General features: G+C 63.5%; 6 protein-coding genes across 6 annotated transcripts; all 6 read right to left on the bottom strand.

Moving 5' to 3' along the window:
- Positions 1-861: 861 nt before the first annotated feature.
- On the bottom strand, positions 862-3666 carry LMXM_21_0460 (hypothetical protein, unknown function; the record flags this gene model as incomplete). The annotated part of the gene is made up of 1 exon (XM_003875237.1): positions 862-3666. One exon carries the CDS (start codon positions 3664-3666, stop codon positions 862-864), a length of 2805 nt encoding a protein of 934 aa, XP_003875286.1.
- Positions 3667-4446: 780 nt separating this feature from the next.
- Positions 4447-5136, bottom strand: LMXM_21_0450 (hypothetical protein, unknown function; the record flags this gene model as incomplete). The annotated part of the gene is made up of 1 exon (XM_003875236.1): positions 4447-5136. One exon carries the CDS (start codon positions 5134-5136, stop codon positions 4447-4449), a length of 690 nt encoding a protein of 229 aa, XP_003875285.1.
- A 1360-nt stretch (positions 5137-6496) lies between these two features.
- LMXM_21_0440 (ubiquitin-conjugating enzyme-like protein) lies at positions 6497-7309 on the bottom strand (the record flags this gene model as incomplete). The annotated part of the gene is made up of 1 exon (XM_003875235.1): positions 6497-7309. The coding sequence occupies one exon, from the start codon at positions 7307-7309 to the stop codon at positions 6497-6499; it is 813 nt and encodes a 270-aa protein (XP_003875284.1).
- A 1453-nt stretch (positions 7310-8762) lies between these two features.
- LMXM_21_0430 (conserved hypothetical protein) lies at positions 8763-10022 on the bottom strand (the record flags this gene model as incomplete). The annotated part of the gene is made up of 1 exon (XM_003875234.1): positions 8763-10022. One exon carries the CDS (start codon positions 10020-10022, stop codon positions 8763-8765), a length of 1260 nt encoding a protein of 419 aa, XP_003875283.1.
- Positions 10023-10846: 824 nt separating this feature from the next.
- On the bottom strand, positions 10847-12961 carry LMXM_21_0420 (ferredoxin NADP+ reductase-like protein; the record flags this gene model as incomplete). Its single annotated transcript, XM_003875233.1, has 1 exon — positions 10847-12961. One exon carries the CDS (start codon positions 12959-12961, stop codon positions 10847-10849), a length of 2115 nt encoding a protein of 704 aa, XP_003875282.1.
- A 1075-nt stretch (positions 12962-14036) lies between these two features.
- Positions 14037-17786, bottom strand: LMXM_21_0410 (putative PIWI-like protein 1; the record flags this gene model as incomplete). The annotated part of the gene is made up of 1 exon (XM_003875232.1): positions 14037-17786. One exon carries the CDS (start codon positions 17784-17786, stop codon positions 14037-14039), a length of 3750 nt encoding a protein of 1249 aa, XP_003875281.1.
- Positions 17787-20274: the final 2488 nt, after the last annotated feature.

Below are 20274 nucleotides of genomic sequence, written 5' to 3'. Positions count from 1 at the left end.
CGGCGTAGCTTCTCGATCTGCTTCTCTCGTCCTCCGCTGCCTCCATCAACCACGCAAGCGCGATGATTGTCCGCGTACTCGTAACACTGGTGGAGGGAGGCGGGAGGGAGAGAGGGGGTAGGCGTGCTGTGTGCCTGCCAGTGTGACGGTGACCAGAAGTAACGATGAAGTAAACACCCGCGCACCCGCAAAGAGGGGCGCGAGCCAAGGGAGACCAGCAACGCCGTGTGGGTCCGTATGCATCCATGTACATCTGCGCCCGCATACGCATGCGCCGGGCCATCATACCACTTCTCCGCCCTTCCCTCCCTCACTCGATACGATATCTGCCGCCTTGAACGACGCGAAGGGAGAGGGGCGGGAGAGACTCAGGGAGATGTGTGTACGCGCATACGCGGCCACACATGCGAACGAAGGCGCCCCATCGAGTTGGGGGAGGGGTGGGGTGCACACACGCACACACCCACACAGAGGCGATAGGGGGAGGATAGAAGGCGTTCAAAGGTTACCCCCGTCGAGCAGCCCGACCCACCCCACCCCGTCTCGCCTCTCCTCACGTGGTGCGCGCAGACGCACATGCACGCAACTAAATTACGCACAAGAGGGGGGGGGATGGCGGTGGATGCGTGTTCTACAGACACGCACACGCGATGGAAAGAGAGAGGCGAAAGAGGGGGCCGCCGCCGCTCATGGCCGACAGGGCCACGGCTTCTCCCGCTCGGAGGAAGGGTGTGTGTGTGTGGGTGGATGGGAGAGCGAGAGGGAGGGGCAGGCGCGTGTGCAATGGTCAGCATACCGCCGCTCCTTATCTCTGCCTCCATGCCCACCTCAAGCGTCTCTCCTTCTCTCGCCACCCACCCATCACGACAGCAACGGCACCACCATGCTGTTGCCCACTTCCTGCCCCTTCTCGCACCCCGGGGAGACAAGGTTCGGTGTCGCCCGTATCCACTCCTCCGCCTCCTTCGCTGGCAGCTGCTCGAGGCCTTGGTAGGCGCCCATGACCTCCGCAATGCAGCGCTCCAAGGCGTCCTCTTCGACACGGGTGAAGGTGTAGTGGTGGAGCGGTAGAATGAATTCGGTGCGAGGCACATCAGTGGTGGATGTGATTGGGAGGTCGGAGTCTCTGGTGTGGCGGTCGCCGTTGCCGAGCCTCACCGCCATCGCGGTCTCTGTGGAGGGCGCTGCAGCGGCCGAGGAGGAGTTGATGAAGCTCGCGGCTGCCTTGGTGGGCTGTGCGCTGCCGGCGTGGCGATGATGGTGTGCTGCGTGAAAGTGCGGGCGCGGCGCGCCCAGGTCATGGCACAGGTGGGCGCAGCATCGCTGGAAGATGGCTTCCTGAAGATGTTGCAGCACCGTCTGCTGCACGGGGCCGGAGACGCACACGACAGTGGGGCTCACCTCGTAGCGCACGAGCACCATTGTCGCGGGGTCTGGGATTGTGGCGCTGCCGCAGCTACCCGAGGTGGTGCGCCGCTGCTGCGTAACGGAGACAGAGCACGGCGACTTCGCACACGGTGCTGGGACAGCCACGTGAGCGTTGTCTGTGGTCGCCCCCTCCGCAGCTCCTGCAGAGACGTCGCCTGGATCGGCAGGCGGCTTGCGCAGTGACGACGTCGGGCTACGCACATGCGGTGCGTGAGAAACCCGATGGTCACTCCATGAGTCCACTGCCGTGAGCGTCTCCGGGTATTGCACCGACAGCTTACGTTTTCGCGCATCCTCGACAAACAATTTGCACTGTACGCTTCTGTCCATGCGAGGGCGTCGCAGCGCTTCGTGCTGCAACTCCGGCTGCTGCTGTGAATCAACACCATCCCCCGCTCCCCTGGCTGACCCGTACTCGGTGTACCGATCGGCGTCGCGCCATGTCGCACCGAATTCGTCTGCATCGCCGAAGTGAGCGTGATGGATGCCTTGCAAGGCCGCCTCGCCAGCAGGGGTGATGCTGCCCCTGCTCCCCTCGGACAGCGAGGGCGGCACCGCGTCTTGCAGCAAGAGGTGCGGCGGGTCGTCTTCACCGGAGGCCATCGCGTCGCTGTCATGGATTGATGAGGGCGGTCCCCGCGTCTGCAGCTCATGGCTGTGTGGGGACGGCGAGGGGGCGGCGTCGCCACAGCTTCCGAGACAGCCCGTGCTGCTGACATCCACTGCCAGTGCCGTCGTCCCCCCCGCCTCTGCGGGCGCCTTGCTGTTCTCGCGCTCCACTTCCTCATCCTCCCTATCAATGGGCAGTGGCTCCACCGTGCGGCAACTGCTCTGCTCCTCCGCCGCTGCCGCCATTGGCGGCGGGGATGCGACTCTTGCCATGCGCCACACGGAGGAGAGACTGCCATGCTGAGTAGTGCTATATTTTCGCGTGATGCCGCGATGGATGTCACCGGTGCGCGCGTTGTTTGTGACGAGCACGGTGCGTCTCTCCTCCACCTGTCGCATGTTGGGCTCAGTGTAGTAGGGCCGCTGCGGTGCTCTCCGCACACCGTTGCTGACCGCCTCGGGCCGTCTGCCATTCATATCCTGTACCGGCACGCGGCCACTGCGCACCGCCACGACTTGCACGGCTGTGTGGCCGTAGGCCAAGACATCACGAATGAACTCCACCATTGCGGCGTCGCTCTCCAACGCGTGCAGGGGTGGCGCACGCATGGTCGGCGTCGCCACCGCGATCCGTGCCGCGGCAGAGGAGACGCCGGCGCGGCCACCAGACCAGGGCAGCGCCGATGCTGGTGCTGCTGCCGTGGGTGAGGTGGCCTGTGGCCATACTCGGTACGCCACACGGAGCGGATGGTGCCGACGTATGTGGGCCGTGGACCTCACCAGCTCCACCAGCTCTTGGCGAGTCAGCAGCGGCTCCGCGATCGGCACGGGAACACGGTGGGGACACAGTGTGCCAGGCGGGTACTCCAGCGTCATGTAGCACGTGAAGAGTGACCTGGAGAGCGGCGCCACAGACCGCCCTGTGAATGCGGCGCGCGGTGGCCGCATCGACCGAGCAGCGAGCGCCTTGGCCTCCAGGTTCACAAACTCCTCCGGCATCAGGCGGTGCATCTGACCTTCATGAAACCACAGTAACACCACCTGCACGACGATGCACGGCGGCGTCCTTACAGGCAACCTCCTGACCGTTTTCCCGGCGGACTCGGCGTGCCATTTACAGCGCGGTTGTTCGGCACTGTGGAGCGCCTTGACTTCTTCCCACTGCAGCCAACTGACGGCGTGGACGGGTCCATAGCTGAACGAGGCGTACTCGAGCGCTGGCTGCACCGAGAGCCACGCCTTCTCGCTCGACTTCAGCCACGTCGCTACGCCGTCCGCGTCGGCGTCGTCACCCTCTGCTAAAGCCTCGGTGTGCCGAAGCCATGCATGCAGCCATGACGCCGGAAGCTGCAGGGCTGCCAGGCGTGTGGCAGCGTCGACACCGCCGCCGTCCTCATCCGTATCAATGCTGTGCTCGTGAGCACTGTGCCTCCCCGTTGGCGAGCGACGGGACTCACTGTACAGGTCTCTAGCAGACTTGCACGGTGACGGAAGGCGGCTTCCTACGATGGCGCTGCCACAGGGCAACGCCTGCACGACGAGCTGGCGCGCCTTTAGAAAGAGAGCGTACTCCTCGACGATGGCGGTGTACGGAGTGCACACCACCTGCACCTGCGATCTCTCCGCCATGATGGTGGTGCAGCGGCGGCGTCAGACACTTATGCGTGTACACACACACGGCCACCTTCTTTGCCTCACCGCCCCCCTCCCCCGCTGATGAGCGAGGAGCCGGGCGTGGGAGTTGGGCCGCTAGTGGATACGCTTACGGGGGAGGAAGGCGTCTGCGCACGCTTGACATGAAAACGAGGAAGGACGCAGCGGCTCTGTCAACGGATGTGTGTGCCGCCGTGGCAGCCGTGGCAGCAGCTGATGCTGACATGAGGGAGGAGGGAGAGCGAGTCAGAGAGAGAGCGATTGGGAGTGCGATGGGCGACGTTGTGGTTCATCGCCGCTGTCGGGCTCCTCCCCCCTGAGTCTGCCCGCTAGCCCTGTCCCGCACCTTCCCCAAGAAAGCGCGAAGGCATACAGCAGAGGTGGTAAAGACGGCGATGCGTGTGTGCGCGCGCGGCCACACATGGGGGATGGGGGTGGAGGAACGGCGTTGCCTTTTTTTTCGTGTTGCTGTTGATCTGGTTGAGGACGCTCGTCCACATGCCCACACACATACACGTGCGCATCCACGTCGGCATGTCCAGCGGCGCATGCATCACAGCCTGAGAGAGAAGGCAGCGGCAGAGACTCAGCGTGCGTGTGGGCGTGTGTGCGAGTGGGGCGTGCGCTACGGCACGGGAAGACGAGAGAGAAAGGGCGGGGTTCCACAGTGAAAAAGAAAAGACAATCTGAGGGGAGCGGCAGAGGCACGTGCACGCACGCACACACGGCCACCTTTCCTCCTCCTGATACACATGATCAATACCGCCGAGCCGCGGATGTTCCTACTACTGTCGTGGAGCAACGGCGGCGATTTCCTTCCGCGTCGTACGCCGGCATCACATTGGCGGACGTGGACAAGTACGTGTCAAGCTCCATAATGGGGAGCGGCAACACACGCGTCGGCGCGTCGGAGACCATACTGTCGTCACCGCCGCTGCACAGCGCCTGCAGGTCCATCTCGTCTAGCAGGAGGCGCTGCTCCAGCAGGCGCGCCTGCAGGCGCTGCACCACCGCCTCCGCTGCATCGAAGGACGCTTCGGAGAATATGAAGAGCGGTCCTCTGTGAAAGACAGGGTGTCGCTGGCCAGTTGTGGGGCACACGTACCGTGGCATGGGCGCCGCCGATCTTATGTATGCGCGCCGCTGCCATGACGACCGAGAAGCGGCGCCTACGCGAGAGAGCAGCGAGCCTCCCGCAGTGGTGTCGTCGCCGTCATCGTCATCGCCGGGCAGCGCTTCGGGCAGCGCTACCCCGGCTGCTCTCAGTCGGCGCGCATCCTCTGCCAGACGTGTTTCCAGCTCGTCGACGTGCAGCTTGAGGGAGATGCTGCACTCCTGCAGCTTCACGATCGCCGCTAGTGTTTGCCGAATATCCACGCAGAGGAGGAGGAAAGTCGCGCCTTCGATGACGAACTGCGCGGGCCCCACCTGGAGTATTGTCTTCATCGAGAGGCTTGAAGGGGCGGGGGCCAGGGCACAGAGAGGGAGGAGGGATCGAGTGCACAGCGCCGTCGGTGTGCGTCCGTGGAGAGGCGTTCAAGTGTCGAGGAAAAGGAACGGAGAGGCTAAGCAGAGGAGGAGAGAGAGAGCAGGAAGAGAGTTAGCAGCGCCGACACCCCCACCCAGACTCACAGACACGGGCGACAGCTGCTTAGCATGGACACGCTGTGGGCACCGTTATCGTGGCTGCTGCCGCGGATGAGATACGTGCATTCGGAGAAGCGCGGTCAGCGGAACACGACGCACCTCGTGTGATGACCTCCGCCCTTTGTGGCTGTCCGCTTGTCGCGCTCCCCATTTCCACTCGTCTTTCGCACCTCTTTTGGGATTTGTCACACGCCATCGCCCTCGTCCGCCCTCTCACCGGTGTGGCTCCTGCACGCCAATCCCCCACCCCGCCCGCCCGCCACCAGATCAGCCGAGCATCACGCGGGCACCCACACCCACACATGTATGCGTCATTCTTCTCCGCTGGCCACCAGAGGCTGCTCCCTCTCTCTCCCAACGATTACGGCACCGACGACACCGCCCTGATACGCGAACGGCTGTGCACTTTCTATACGTGTGCGATGCCTCAGATTGCCTTCTCCCACTGCCGGCACCACCGGCCACCGTCACACCAACGTGGAGGAGGCAAGTCAGCATGTGACGGCGGCAGGGGGGAGGGGAGAGCCAGAGGTGGAGGGGGATAGAGAGAGAGAGAGCGGCGCGGCGGGTGAGGGCGGGGCGATGCAGACGAGACTGAGGGGAGGGAGAAGAGGGGGGGGGACGGCTGAGGGTTAGTCTCACAGGATCCGTGTGTGATGTGTGCCACACACGCAGACGACACAGACGGAGCGAGGGGGAGATGGGGGAAGAGAACGAATCAAAGGAGAGAGAGAACACCAAGTCAGGTTAAGGAGCACAGAGTCGAAACAATACAAGGGGAAGGGGGAGGGAGGGGGGATGCCTCTCCTCCCAACACCCCCCCCATTGCCGCTTACCCACCGGATCACACACATACATGCATGCTCGGCCACGCTTAGAGGGAGAGGGACCTCCCCCTTCGAAAAGAGAAAACATAAGCGGAGAAGAGAATATCAACACGGCCGTGCGGCGAAGGCGAGTCGGACCGGCGAGAGGACACACGCACGCACGCACACACACAGAGGCGGAGGAGTGCGCCCGCGTGCGCGCGTGTGTCCTCTCGTGAGGCGGATTCTTTCTTCCCTGCCCACAGACCGAGCTCCAGACGTGACGGTGAGAGGGACGGCAGAGACACCGAGCGTGCATGCGTGCGCTTTCTTCTCGTCATTTGGCGGTGCTCCTATTTCCCCAGCAGAGTCTGGTCGTTGACGCGCGGGATTTCGCCCGTGATAGAGGACACCAGAGACTCCAGGTGGCGCCAGAAGTTCGTGGAGTCGAGCAGGGGGTTCAACCACCCCGTGGTGATGCAGTAGGTGCGGTCGAAGGGGTCCTTGTGATGCTTGCGGTGGGCAATGGGGGAGAGGAGAATGCCGATCTCCATTGCCTTGCGCACAATGCGGGACTGCTTCGCCTGATGCGACCACTTGTGAATTTCGTTTGTGATGGCCACGAAGATGAAGAAGGTGCAGAGGAAGACGTGTGCGCCGATGTTGCGGACGTGCAGGTTGACGACATAGCCGTTACCACTGCGATTTGTAGACCGCACGCACGCGTACTGGATAAGCAGCAGAGGGAGGAGAGGCAGCGTCGTGTCGGCGTTCGTCTCGATGAAGTCGTGCTTGCACATGGCCGTCTGGTCAACGTGGTGCTCGCGGAAGCTGCGGATGAAGGTGCCAAAGATCGGCGTGTCAGGGGTGCCCCACGTGTCCATGCCCCAGTGCACGAGACCGGAGACGAAGTCCGCCAGCGTCATGGCCGCAATGATGAACAGCGGCACCCATACGAGCTGCATCGAGTTCGCATCGGACGCGAAGACAAAGTAGCGGCCGCATGCGATGACGTTGCTGCACCAGAGGAACGTGGAGGCGGAGAGGTAGCAGCACTCGAGGAGGCGCTTTTTCCTGGTGTAGCCGGCGGCCAGCTGCTTCGCGTTCGCCCTGCGCACGGACGGATCGCCCTCGCGGCCAATCACCTCGCCGCCCGAGGCTGCCATAGTCGATGGGGCAGTCGATGTTGGCGTCGGCTGAGTTGCCCGCTGGCGCTTCGCTCCTTGTGCGCGAGTCTTCGTGGCGGCGTTCAAAAGTGTACGTTTTCTCCTTGATGCGACGACAACCGCGAAACGGCTCGAGGAGGGAGAGGGGGGGGGGGCGCGGCGCCTGGCACGCGTTCCAAGTGACCAAGCAATGTGTGTTGAGGCGAGGACTTCGACAAATAGAAGCAACGAAGAGAGCGCCACTGCCGAGACGAGTGGGACGGGTCGTTGGCGGCGGCTACGGAGTTGGTAGAGGGGTGGTGGGTGATGGGGTGCAATGGCCGTCTGCAAAGACGGCGAAGTAAACCTAGAAACAGAGGTAAGGAGCGGAGGGAGTCAACGAGGGCGGGGGCGGTTTAGGTGAAACCGAACGTGTGGGTGGTGGTGGTGGTGGTAGTGGCGATGGACGCCTGAGAGCAACACACAGACACACACGCACAGACACCGATGGACGGGCTGCACTAAGGCGTGCTCTCTCTCACTCGTGGACTGCTGAGAACCGGAGAGAGGAGAGGTGGGGGAAGGGGGCGTAGTGCGAAGTGGCCAGTTGTGTTGGTGTGCGGACAATGCGAGGACGGAGACGATGTCAAGACGGCATGGATGGAGAGAGCCAATGCGTGCGTGTGGGAGCGAGGGATGTGGGAAAAGAGTTCAAGAATCACAAGGGCTGCGCGAGGGCAACGAACAAGTGGTGCGCGTGCGCGTGGGTGTGCGTGTGCGTGGCGGTGGTTTGTGTGAGCCACAGAGGAGGTAGAGTGGGATGGTGCGCAAGCGATGAAAACGGCTGTCATGACGCGATGGCAGTCGTTGGTGGAGGGGCCAATGACAGCATAGCTGCGCTCGCGCCTTCTTCGACACGTGCATGGGACACACACACACACACACGTGGCTGCATCTCCATTGCACATCGGACAAGTTGCCACTCGCCCTTGGTGGGTGCGTGCGCGTGCGTGGGTCTCCGAACGTCTTCCTTAGTCGTGATGGGCAGTGGCACTGACGTCGTTCGAGGTGCTTGGCTCTGTGTACGTTAGAGGTTGGCGCTTTATTTTAGATATGCCGTACAGCGAGGAACGCGCCAGCGAGGGCGCACGCGGGCACACAGGGGGAAGGGAGAGAACGAGAGAAACACACGCGCGTGCGTGTCTGTGTGAGTGAGGTTGTCGGGTGGCAGCGAAGGCGGATGCACGCACCTCCCCATCTCCCCTCTTGGAAAGGAGAAGCACACAAGTTAGACTAAAACAAAAAAATGGGAGCTGAAGACGGCACCACACACGCGGACACGGAGGGCGTGATGCGGCTGGCCCTGCAGGAAAGACGTGGACGGGCAAGGGTGACGCCATCGGCTGCCGTCTCAGCTGCATCGCCGCCCTCCACCTCCTCACCGCCGCCGCAGGGTTGCCTGCAGCGGCATTGCCTACTCGTGGTAGTAGTCCATGTTCAGGCTCTCGCCTTGAATCTTGAAGGGCTTCGTCTCAAAGACCTCTGTCGCCTTTTCCACTGCGGAGAACTTCACCACTGCGTGGGCGCTGTCGCGGCCGCACCAAAAGAGGTCCTTCAGCTCGGAGAAACCCTGGCTGACCAGCTCCGCCTTGATGTCCGACAGCTTGATCTTCTTCGGCACACGAAGTATGATAATAGCAGCGGTCGGGCTCGACTCGCGGCGCGGCTTCCGCTCCGCGGCGGGGGCCGGGGTAGCAGCAGCAGTATCTGCTGCGCCTTTCGCGGCGTTCGCGGCGGCGGCAGGCTTCCGGTTGCCGCGCTCGCCACTTTTCTTTCCTTCACCAGGCGGGCGAAACGGTGACGCAGCAGCGACCTTTTCTTCCCCCTCGCGCGGCTTGTGCTCACCACGAGGCTCCCGAGGCTTGCGCTCGCCACGGTTCTCGCGCAGCTCGCGGTTCTCGCGCGGCTCACGGTTTTCGCGCAGCTCACGGGGCTTGCGCTCACCGCGAGCGGGGCGGACGCCATCGCGCGGTGGGCGGGCGGGGCGCTGCTGCTCTTGGGGATCGGATGGTTCGCACGAGGCCGAGACAACCGGGCGAGACTGGCGGGAGGCGGGGGCAGGCACGTTCATAGCGGCGGCCTTCTGCTGCTGCTGCTGCAGCAGCTGCTGCTGCTGCAGACGGATGCGCTGCTGGAACTCCAGGAGCTGGCGGCGCTGCTCCTCCTCGACACGGCGGCGGCTCTCCTCGAGGTAGGCGGCGACTTGGTCGGCTGCAATAACCACGGCACCCTCTGGGATGACCTCCTTCTCCGAGTCTACAAAGCGCAGGTAGTCGGAGGCGATGTGATACGTCTTGGTGCGGTACGCTGTTGGCTCCAGCATGAAGACGTGCAGGAACACACGGCGGTACTCACGCAGGTACATCACGCCCTGGCATATGACCTGAACGCAGTTGTGCGGCAGGGCCACGGTGTCCACAGTAATGATCTCGATTTTGCGCTGACCGAGCGTGCTGTCAAGCTTCGCCAGCAGGTTTGCCACTGCGTTGCGGCCGTGCGCCACCACCGGCACCTCGTCGCGGAAGTCCACAAGCGTCATGTAGGACCGCTCGTCATACAGGTCGGACATGCGCGCCAGCTCGTTCAGCTTCACGAACTCGCTGTAGTAGTACGCGAGGAACGTAGATGCGACGGTGAAGGCCGTCTCCGGGGCGAGGCTCTGTAGTTCGGACATGGCGTTGAAGTGCTTGCGTGGGGAAAACAGGAGCGAGAGGGTCAGAGGAGGTGGCGGTGTAGGGCTCGGAGAGACTGCTACTGCTGCTGAGGGTGGTGGTGGCGTGTACGTGTGTGTCCAGCTGGCGTTGCAAACGAAAAATAATGAAAAGACAAGCAAGGAATGTTGGCAGGGATGCGGTTGTGTGGCTGAAGGCGGAGCGAAGGAGAGAGCTGTCCGCGCCGGTGTGTGTGTGTGTGTGTGTGCATGTGCGTGTGTGTATGTGTGCAGGGGAGGAGAAGTTGTGTATGATATGTGAATATTGCGCACGTGTGCGGTATCACCGTTGGTGGCAGGGGAGAGCACCGGATGACGTCCGCGTGGACGCACGCAAAGACGTGATAGCCGCCGCCGGGGATGCGTGGGGGTGGTGGTGGTGGGGTGGGGTTGACGGGAGAGCCGCAATGGAACAGGCGAAAAGAGGGCACAGGAGAGAGTGAGCGCAACAGCGTCGAGGACACATGTACCGGCGTGACCGCGAGGGAAAGTGCCCTCCTCCACGCAACAGCCCGCAGGCCCATACCTGGCATCGCGTCGCTGCTCTGTATGGATTCGCCTTCCGCAAGAGAAGGGCGAGGGGCAGACGCACACACACACACACACACACGCAGAGAGAGAAACATACACGTGCTGCACGTCTACGTGCTACGCGGCGCTGTGAGTGGCCACATCCCGCCCGTAGCCTTGTCGTTTGCGCGGTAGTGCGAGAGAGAGAGATAAAAGATGGCCAAGCAAGCCGCGCCCCCCACAACGCGTTCGACGTCCAATCAAAGGGAGATGGAGGCCTACAGCTGTCCAGGTGCGATGGTGCCAAGCGGATGTTGCTGGGCAAGCTTGTGTGGCACATCCCGCGCAACCTGGCGAGCAAACGCCCTCAAGTCCGTATCGTCGTCGAGCAGCTCCTTCAGGTACAGCATCGCGTCAGAGCGGGCGGGGGTGATCCCGCGAATACGCTCGTCAGCCTTCTTGCCTACGTCACCACCGAGGGCCACGTCGAGCATGTCGCGCACCGTGCTGATCTTCTCCGCCTTCTTGCCGAGGTCGACACCACGTTGGTGCTCCACGTGCAAGATGCGCTGCAGGCCCGCAATGGACACAGGCTGAAGCTTTTTGGTGACGAAGTAGTCGACGAGACCGTACTTGCCGTACATCGTTGTGGTGGCAGCACCGGCCGCCTGTCGGTGAGGCGTGGAGTTGCCGTGTTCAAAGGACACCACCTCCACCGGCTCGGCTTCGGCCGCGTTGGATGACGAGGACCCGACCGCCGCTGCGGTTCCCTCGGCCTCCTCCGGCTGCGCTGTCGGCTCTGTCGGGATGACGCCTGCCTCCATGTCCGCCAGAATGGTCGCTGCCGTCTCCTGCGCATCGACGACGGAGTGGAGGATGATGCCCTTGGCACCATTCTTGGCCCAGCCGGCGCAGTACACACGCGGCATACCCTTCACGCGCCCCTTCTCATTGTCGATGACACCGGCGCGGTCGTCGAACGGGACGCCGGGGATGCTGTCAGAGCGGTAGCCGATGGAGGTCATGACGAGGTCGCATGGCACGACGCAGTACTCGCCCTCGTCTTCTGCTGCCTTGCGCGGTGCCTCGGCACGCGTCTTCTTGAAGAGAACCCCGCCAATGTAGTTCTTGCGGTGGCGGCTGGGCAGGATGGCGATCGGGGTGAGGTTGTATCGGAAGCGAAGGCAGCACGGCCCCCGGATGCCGCGTTGTGGGCGACTCATTCCGTATTCCGATGCTGTCGTCGTTGCAGGCGGCTCTGCAGGCGAGGCGGCAGCGCTCGCCGCGATGGCGCTCGGAAGTGGCACGCCCTGCGCATCCGTTGCCAACTGCACCGCTTCGGCGGCCGCTTCTTCGCTGGTCAGCGCATATTGATGCACGAGCTCCATCATGCGCTTGTGCGCACGCATGACCTTGCCGGCCGGCATTGCCGCCACCGCTGCGCCGAGGTCGAAGTGGTCCACCTCGACTTTCACATGGTCTTCCTGATACTTGGTGATCTCGCGGAACTCGGCGGTGGCGAACGCGGAGTGCTCAACGCCGCGGCGGGCCACCACGCTGATGTGCTCCACCTGATTCTTCATGAGCTCCTTGATGGAAACACAGTTCATGTCGGTTGGAGAGAAGTACTTGTACGACCCACCGAGCACCCGCACCACGTCCATCGCCACGTTGCCGTTCCCGATGACGACGACGCGCTTTGTGCGTTCAAGATCGAAGGGGCAGAAGTGCGGCGAGCCGTACGGAAACGGGAAGGTGTTGTAGAACTCCACAAAGCTCCGGGCGGGGATGACGCCGCCGAGGTCCTCGCCCGGGATACGTAGCTGCTTTGACCCGTCCGCGCCCGTCGCGAACACCACCGCCGCGTAGTGCGCCAGCAGCGCCTGCAGCGGGATCTCCTTCCCAATGGACACGTTCCCGACCCACGTCACGCGCCCGCTCTGGAAGAGATCCATGAATTGCTTCTCCACGTTTTTCACGTCCGGGTGATCTGGCGACACGCCGTAGCGGCATAGACCAAACGGCACTGGCAGCCGCTCAAAGATGTCCACGTGCAGGTCGAGGTGCTTCTTGACAAGGTGGCTGGCAACGAAACAGCCGCTGGGCCCACTGCCCACCACCGCTATCTGCACTCGACGCTTGGGTGCGGCCGTCCCCGCTGTAGAGGAGTTGGGCGCCGATGTGTTCGCCGAGGAGGCGTTCTCGCCGTCCGCGCTGCCCTCGCAACGCGCTGTATTGCTACTGCTGCTGCTCGTACTACTACACCACCGCAGGGAGGCAGACAAGGCAAGGGTGCGGGTCGATGTCCATGAGACTGCCGTGTTCAGTGCGCCCCTTGTCGCGAGAGCCTGGGCAGACGCACGTCGGTGCAGCGTCTGGGATCCGAAAAGCATGACGTGCGCGCCCGTGCCTCGTCTATACGTATGTATGCTTGTGTGTGTGTGTGTGTGTGGATACCCAACCAAAGGTAAGCGCGGGAGGAGGAGGAGGAGGGGGAGGAGAGGCGCAGTGAGCTGCCGACGTGCAATGCAGTGACACACCCACCCACACACTCTACCGACATCTGCACCGTGGCCCGTTGGCCCGTGCAACGCAGGAAGAGTGAGAGCGAGCGAGTCGAAGGGGAGATGGAGGATAAAGAAGAGGAGGGGTGCGAATGCGCTGTGCGCCTCCGCCCCCCTCCCCCCGCCCGCTCCAGGTGCTAGCGCGGGGTGTGTGAGTGCCACCTAAACGAAGACGGTGGCAGGCACCGACGCATCCCTACGGCGGCCTGTCCCCAACCGCGCTCACCCCTCCACGTGGTTTCGCCTTCGTTTTCTTTGGGGAAGGGGGAAGGGGGCGGCTGCTGCAACGGTGGTTACATCTCTGTCTCTTACCTTGTCTGTGTGCACGTGTCTGCAATATGGCATCGCGTCTCTGCATGTGCCATCATCTGGCAAAGGGGGAAAAGCACCGTACACACGCACGCCCACGCCAGGGGCGACGCGGAGCTGTACAGCGATGATTGCACTGGCGAGTTCTGACATGCGTGTGTGCGTGTCTGCGCGTTCGTGCATTGGCGGATCGAAAGGGGGGAGGGGGAGGGAGGGAGTGCGGCAGCAACAACGAAGAGCACACACGCACACACGCACACACGCAGAAACACACGCGCGTGCACACCGATGCCATCAACAACGAAATTAGTGAAATGAATAGGCGGGATGAGAGAGAAGAACGGAGCAGAACAGCAGCAGCATCACCACGAGGGAGGGGGGCAGAAGTAAGATGAACACACACAAACATGCAGACAAGACACGGCCGATCCCCAACGCCGCTGTGGCAGCGCTGAAGTACGCACACCACACACCAGCAAGAACCCCATCATCGATCGAGGAGCCAGCAGACGGCACGTTGATGAGTGCGCGCATGTCTGTGCGACCTTTCAGTATGTGTGTGTGTGTGTGCACGCGGCGACACCGCCATGTGCCGCTAGAGGAACCACAGGCGGTTGCACAGTGGCTGCGGAATCATGTCCGCCGTGAGCTGCGGCACTGCGTCGAGCAGGCGCTCCGCTTGATCAGCCAGCCGGTGCGCACATCGGGTGGACATAGGCAGCTTTGTCGCCTGCGGCGCCAGCACATTGGCCATGATGTTGGCGATCTGCTGCACATCTGTTACGTCGAGGGAAGGACTTACGTGGTGGACCGTGTACTGCACGATCCGCGCCGTCGACATGGACGACTCGTGCGCTTGCAGGTAAAAGGAGTTGGCGGCAAGTTGATGGTCCAACGGCACTGGCGCCAGAGCGGGGATAACAACTCCCTTCACAAGATTGTGAAGGCTGTTGTCCTCACGGAGGTCGTTCGTGTCCCGGTCAGCCTTCTCGACATCGTCGCTTGCGCTTGCAGCATCGGAAGCTTGACTGCGCGTCGCCATGCTGCCGCCTTGCCCTGGCGAGGCGTGCATGAAGCGCACGTTGCAACGCTTGTGCAAGCACATGAAGGTAAGGCCGCAGTTGGGCACCTGTGTCGTGAGCTCCTCCTTGACCCCAACCAGCTCGCTAAAGATGTCGCCATCTTGGAAGACCACCACCTCGTCCACCCTGCCGGACAGCGCCACGGCTCCCGCCAAAATACCGCGGAAATGCTTTGCGACGTGCTGCGTCTCGCGCCCGCGTGCATCGTGCCGCCAAAAGTAAGGCAGCAGTTTGTTCTCCGTGGGCGTGCTGAGGATGCCGACGATCGTGCCGACGCTGTGTGTATTCGTGTGGCACGAGTCCACCCCGATGATCAGCACGTGACGGTGGCCCAGCACGGGCAGCTCCTTGCGCAGGTCGACGCCGCGTAGCGGGTTTAGCTCGAACTGAGTCGCGATACGCAGCCGCAGCTGCGCGCCGACGAGGTTGAGTTTCCTCGGGTTCGACGACGCGGGAATGGCGATAAAGTGCGCCCCGCGGCACATGCACTCCACTTTGAGCCACCGAGTCGCGCGTGTGTCGACTTCGTTGGTGATGAGGATCACGGACGCATTTGGGTCCCTCAGCGAGGCGGTCGGCTGGCCGGTCGGGGCAGCAACGGCAGCCGGCGTGCACATGAGCTGCTCGTGCACATACTGGACGGCAGTGCTTTCGTCCGCTAGGGTTGCCACGAATCTTGTGCGAAAGTAGTGCGCCAGGTGCTGAGCGGTGAGGCTGATGCGCCGCGACTGCTCCGCCGTGCATCGTGGTCCGGTGACGCCGATGACGACGATGGTGGTAGGAAAGGCCACGACGGCTGGATTTGCGAACCCGGTGACCGGTCGTCGCTGCGGCACGACACACTTCATGGGGGCCGGCAGGAGAGAGAGCGCCTTGGTCCGATAGGGGTTGGCCGACAGATCAATGCCCCACCGCTGCAGGCCGTTCGCGAGCAGCGCGCGAACCGACTCCAGCAGCGCTGCGCGCTGCTGTGGCATGAGAGACAGCGCGGAAACACCGATGTCCTGCCAGCTACGCATGCGAGGATCGAAGCAGCAGTGCAAGACCTGCAGCGGCACAATGGTGTGATCAACAAGAATGGCACACGGCTGCTGCGAGTCGAGGTGCGGCATCAGTGGCAGAAGGCGCGGCTCTCGTACGCACAGCATCGGCGCACTCAAGCCCTCACGTGCCCGGTTGTCTGCCACGGCGTCGTCGTTGGGAGAAGAAGAGTGTGGCGCACCTGCGCCTACCGATTGCCCCCTGCCCTCCTTGGCGGCGGCGAGGTCGTGCGTATGAGAGACGGCAGCCAGCAGCGCGTCGCCGTCGAAGCGGACGTCGCGCACGATGCTCTGACGCAGCGAGTAGGAGATGACGACAGGGATGCCTTGAACGGACTTGCGGATGCGCTGCTGGGCCGCCTCGTCGTACGGGCCGTGGCCAAAGTGCTGCAGCACCTCTTCCCACAGTGACACCTCCGACGCGATCGTGCCCTTTGTGTCGATCTTCAGGCTCAGCTGACCTGGGAGACGACTCGCCTTCGGTGTGGCGCCGCCGTTACCGCTGCCGCTGCGTGGCGAGAAGGACTGCGCCATGGCAGTGCCGCTGCTGAGGCTGGCTGATGGTGTGGCGGTGCGGGCAGAGAGGAGGGTGAGGGTGGTGTCATCGAGGAATTCGATGAGCCGGGCATTGCCGCGCTCCGCAAATTCGCGGATGCGCACTGGGGCAGCTGCGTAGACCGCGCCGACGGTCAGCGAGCGTGGTTGTGCGGGGGCCCAGAGGGAGGCCAAGTACACGCCTGAGGCGTCGCGGATCCGGTAACTCTCGGCGTGAGTGCCCCGATAGGCAAAGGGGCGGAGGAATGCGACCACCTGGAAGTGCACCGCCGCGGCGGTGTCGGTAAGGCCCACCGGGGTGTCGCCGAGGTGGCGAGTGGCGATGGGACAGGCGCCCGCGTCAATAGGGGATTTGGCGCCGCTACTTGCACCTGTCTTAGCTGACGCAAGGCTGCATGTGTGTGTTTCTCCCGCCACCTGATCCTCCCTCGTGTCTGCCGCGTTGGGGTCGAGCGCAGCCGAGCTGTCCACAAAGATGGCCTGCACCAGCGCACCTTGATACAGCCGCAACCCGCCAGCTGACACGCCCTGCGTCGTGCACACCAGCTTGCCGGTCTTCTCCCGCACCACCTCGAGGAAGGCTGGTGTGGCGCCTACCTTCTGCCGCTGTTCGCGGTGAGATGTACGCGCCACCTCGGGAACGATCTTGTTCAGCAGCATCTGTAGCTCGCTCGGTGGCAGTTCAGTAAAGTGGCACCGGCGCTGCAGGCGTAGCACCGCCGTCTGCCAGCCGATATCGAAGTATGCTCTCGGTAGCACTAGTGCGTCGGCTGGGAGGGGGGCCGCAGCATACACCTTGCTACTCAGCTGCACCAACGGCGGCAGTAACGCCGCGGCTGCCCCGGCGTATTTGTGGCGCAGAAACCGCTCCACCGCTCTCCACGCGCGTCCAGGCGAAACACGCCGCTCCACCGACGCCAGTCCACCCGCCTGCACGCCGCCAATCGCCGTCGCGGTAGCGGCGGCACCGGCTCTGTCCTTGCCGCGTGCCCCCGCACCAGGAGGCGAAGGGGAGCCTCTCGCAGCGCTGCCTCCCCGCTGTGGCGCCGCCAGCCGCGTCACGTACACCTCGTAGATGTAAAAGTGCGTGCCCGTCGGTGGTGCGCCGCGGTGGCTGTCTGAGTGCGACGCATCCGCGACACAAAAGTTGAGAGGAAAGAGGTTAGATATGGCGCCATCATCGCGGATGCTGCGGCGGACGAGGAACCGCGACTTCTTGTCCTGTGCGCGCTCGAACGCGTGCTGCCGCTTCAGTGTAGCGGCCGACACATGTTTCACGGACTGCGACCAGAAGGTAGAGCAGGCTGTGGCCAGGCCGGTGGAGGCCGCCTCGGCCGCCGCAAGTGACGTACCTCTCTGCTGCTGGCCGCGACACTGCTGCAGCTGCCCATCCTGCGAGGGATGGTGCTGCGGAGGCGCGGACGACGAACGCACCGGGACATAATCCCGACGACCCCTGCTGTCGGTGGCAGGCGCAGAGGAGGCGCTTCGCTGCCCATGCGGTGTGCGCTGCCCGTCGGAGTAGCCGTGGTAGTGGCGGAGGGAAACGTGAATCACAGTGGTGCCTCGAGAGATGCCACAGACGGAGTATCGGCGCTGACGCTCTGCAGCGGCTGCTGCCAATACGGAGGGGGCAACGACGGGGCTGGAGCGGAGCAGTGACCACATGCTTCAGATTTCCGCGGGAGTGGCAGGCGGCCGGCGTGGGGGAGCAACGGCAGCAGATCGGCGCAAGCGTGCATGCGCAAAGTGTGGGAGGTGAACACACGCACCCGCACACACACACACACACACACACACACACACACACACACACACACACACACACACGGCCAACCAAGCCAACCAGAGGATGGAGTGCGAGGCGCGATGGGGCCGTCTGTGCGCCGCAATGATCGCCCATGTGAGGCACAAGACAGCTCGGCGAAGAGAAAGGGAGGGGGAGAGAGAGGATGCAAGCGAAATGCCAAGAGGAGACCATCTCCGGAGCGGTGGGCGCGGGAGTTACAAGGAGGACGCTCCACGACGGCGATGCGACGTCTTCCACGCCGGGCCACACACGATAAACAAGCTCGCCAAGTGCGGCACAATGCATGACCAGCAGCGCCGCGAGGAGGTGGCTCTCGTTGTGTTTCTGTAAGCTCGACGAGGAACTCCTTTCCGCCAAAGCAGATTGACACGGAACAGCGCAGCAAGAGCACAGAGACGCGAACGCCCACACCTGCACCCACCCACCCACCCACGCCCACCCACCCACACACAACTGTAAGCAAGCGAAGGAACAGAAAGGGGAGGAGAGGGAGAGGGAGGGATGACGTACGTGCACAGAGCGGTGGACGGCCGGACGACGAGGGAGGGAGGGAGGGGGTGTGGGCGTCCATCCCCGCCTCCACAGACACAGCAGTGGTCCCCAGCAGACGGTGGGGGGGGGAGGGGGGAGGCGCAGAGAAGGCGGAGAGACGATGTGTGGGTGCGTGTAGCCGAGGAAGAGGAGACATCGACAAGCGGCTCACGCACGACAGGCAAACACGAGGAGGGAGGGAGCGCGAAGGAGGTGAGGTGTCCTGGTTGGCGTGATGGTGGTGGTGGTGGTGGTGGGGGCGCCCTCGCTGTCGTTGGGTGGCATTATGAGTACTGTGCGCACACTGGATAAAGTGCATCTGACAGGACGAGAAAACAGATGGGAGAAGGGGAGAGAGCGAGCACAGCATCGGGCCCGCCCGCCCCCCTCACCGCAGGGGACGCTTGGGCGTCGCACAACAGGAGGGGCGAAAAGTTGGGCACACGTGCCCGTGCGCGAGGTGTGCCCCGACGCCTGCACCGACGCGTCTGCGCACGTGTGACCACCACCTGCCCCTCGCTGATGTGAGATGTGAGGGAGAGAGAGAGTCGGTGGGAAGGAAGACGGCAGTCTAGAGTGAGTGGGGGGGGGGGCGGTGCGGGGCGGTGCTCCACCCCCATCTTCTAGCCTGCTGGGGGCGTCGCCCGGTAGGGGCGGGGGGGAGGGAGGAGGAGGAGGAGGAGAGGGCGGACCTCTGCGCGCCGCCTTTGCAGAATCGCTGCTTGTCTGTTGAATGACGTCGGTGACAGCGCAGGGCCCACCCCTCCTCTCATCTGCCGTATCGCACCCGGTGGCGGACGTGATGGAGGCTGGCCAGGGTGGGGGACTGCCTTGAACTGGCAGACAAGGCCGTAAAGCCAGGTGGCATCCTCCCCAGCATGGGAGGAAGGGGGTGGAAGAGAGCTACCGCGCACACATGCACATGCCTATGTTTACATACACGAACGCCGCGGCCGGAAGCCGACCCGACATGCACCGCCGAGGCCGCACACGAGAGGGCAAACCGTTTGTGCCCTGAGAAGCAGCGGGAAGCGGGAGGGCAGACAAGCATCCATCGAACTTCTCGGCTGAGGTGTGCGACAGAGGCAGACAAAAAAGCCCCGTAAGGGACACAGGAGAGGACGGCGCCGATGCACGCGTGGCCCCGCCCACATCGGAGGGGGTGGGGGCTGATCGCACACGTGCCAGCTGCGGGGGAGAAGAGGAGAGGCGGGGATGCGACCTCACTCACCGCTCGCAGGCGCACCTCACATCATGGCATGAGGTGAGTGCACACGTGCCCTCCCTCCCCCACACTCCTCCCTACGGACAGTCACACGTACACACGCAGAGAGGGGGAGGGGGAGGCGGAGGCGAGGCCGAAGGAGAAGGAGAAAGCGGTCGAAGACGGCGATACCAGGGAGCGAGAGAGGCGTGCTGGAGCACCCATCCCTGCGCACACGCACGCACACAGACCGAGACACGCAGCAGGACACGTAAAGGTGCGGCAACCGTGGTCATCCGCAATGGGGAGGACGAGGGGGGGGGCGAGAACACCGAACGAAAAGGCGACACAAACACCACCTGAGAAGCACCGCAGGGGCGTGCAGGGACCACAGCCATCCACGCACACCGGACGTTCTCTCCCTCTGCCGCTCACTTGAACCTTGAACTGCACGATCCGGTCTTGCCCTGCTCCGCGAGCGTTGTGTGCAGCAACACGCCTTCCAGCGTCACCAGCTCCACCGTCATCACCCATATACATCAGCTCCCCGCACAGCCGCAGACCCGCCTACACATCCGCGCATCGAGCTCGTCTACAGGCTGCCCACCAGC

Source organism: Leishmania mexicana, chromosome 21 (assembly GCF_000234665.1).
Source record: "Leishmania mexicana MHOM/GT/2001/U1103 complete genome, chromosome 21".
In the NCBI taxonomy this organism is placed as follows: Eukaryota; Euglenozoa; class Kinetoplastea; order Trypanosomatida; family Trypanosomatidae; genus Leishmania; species Leishmania mexicana.
This window is presented reverse-complemented; position numbering and strand designations above follow the sequence as displayed.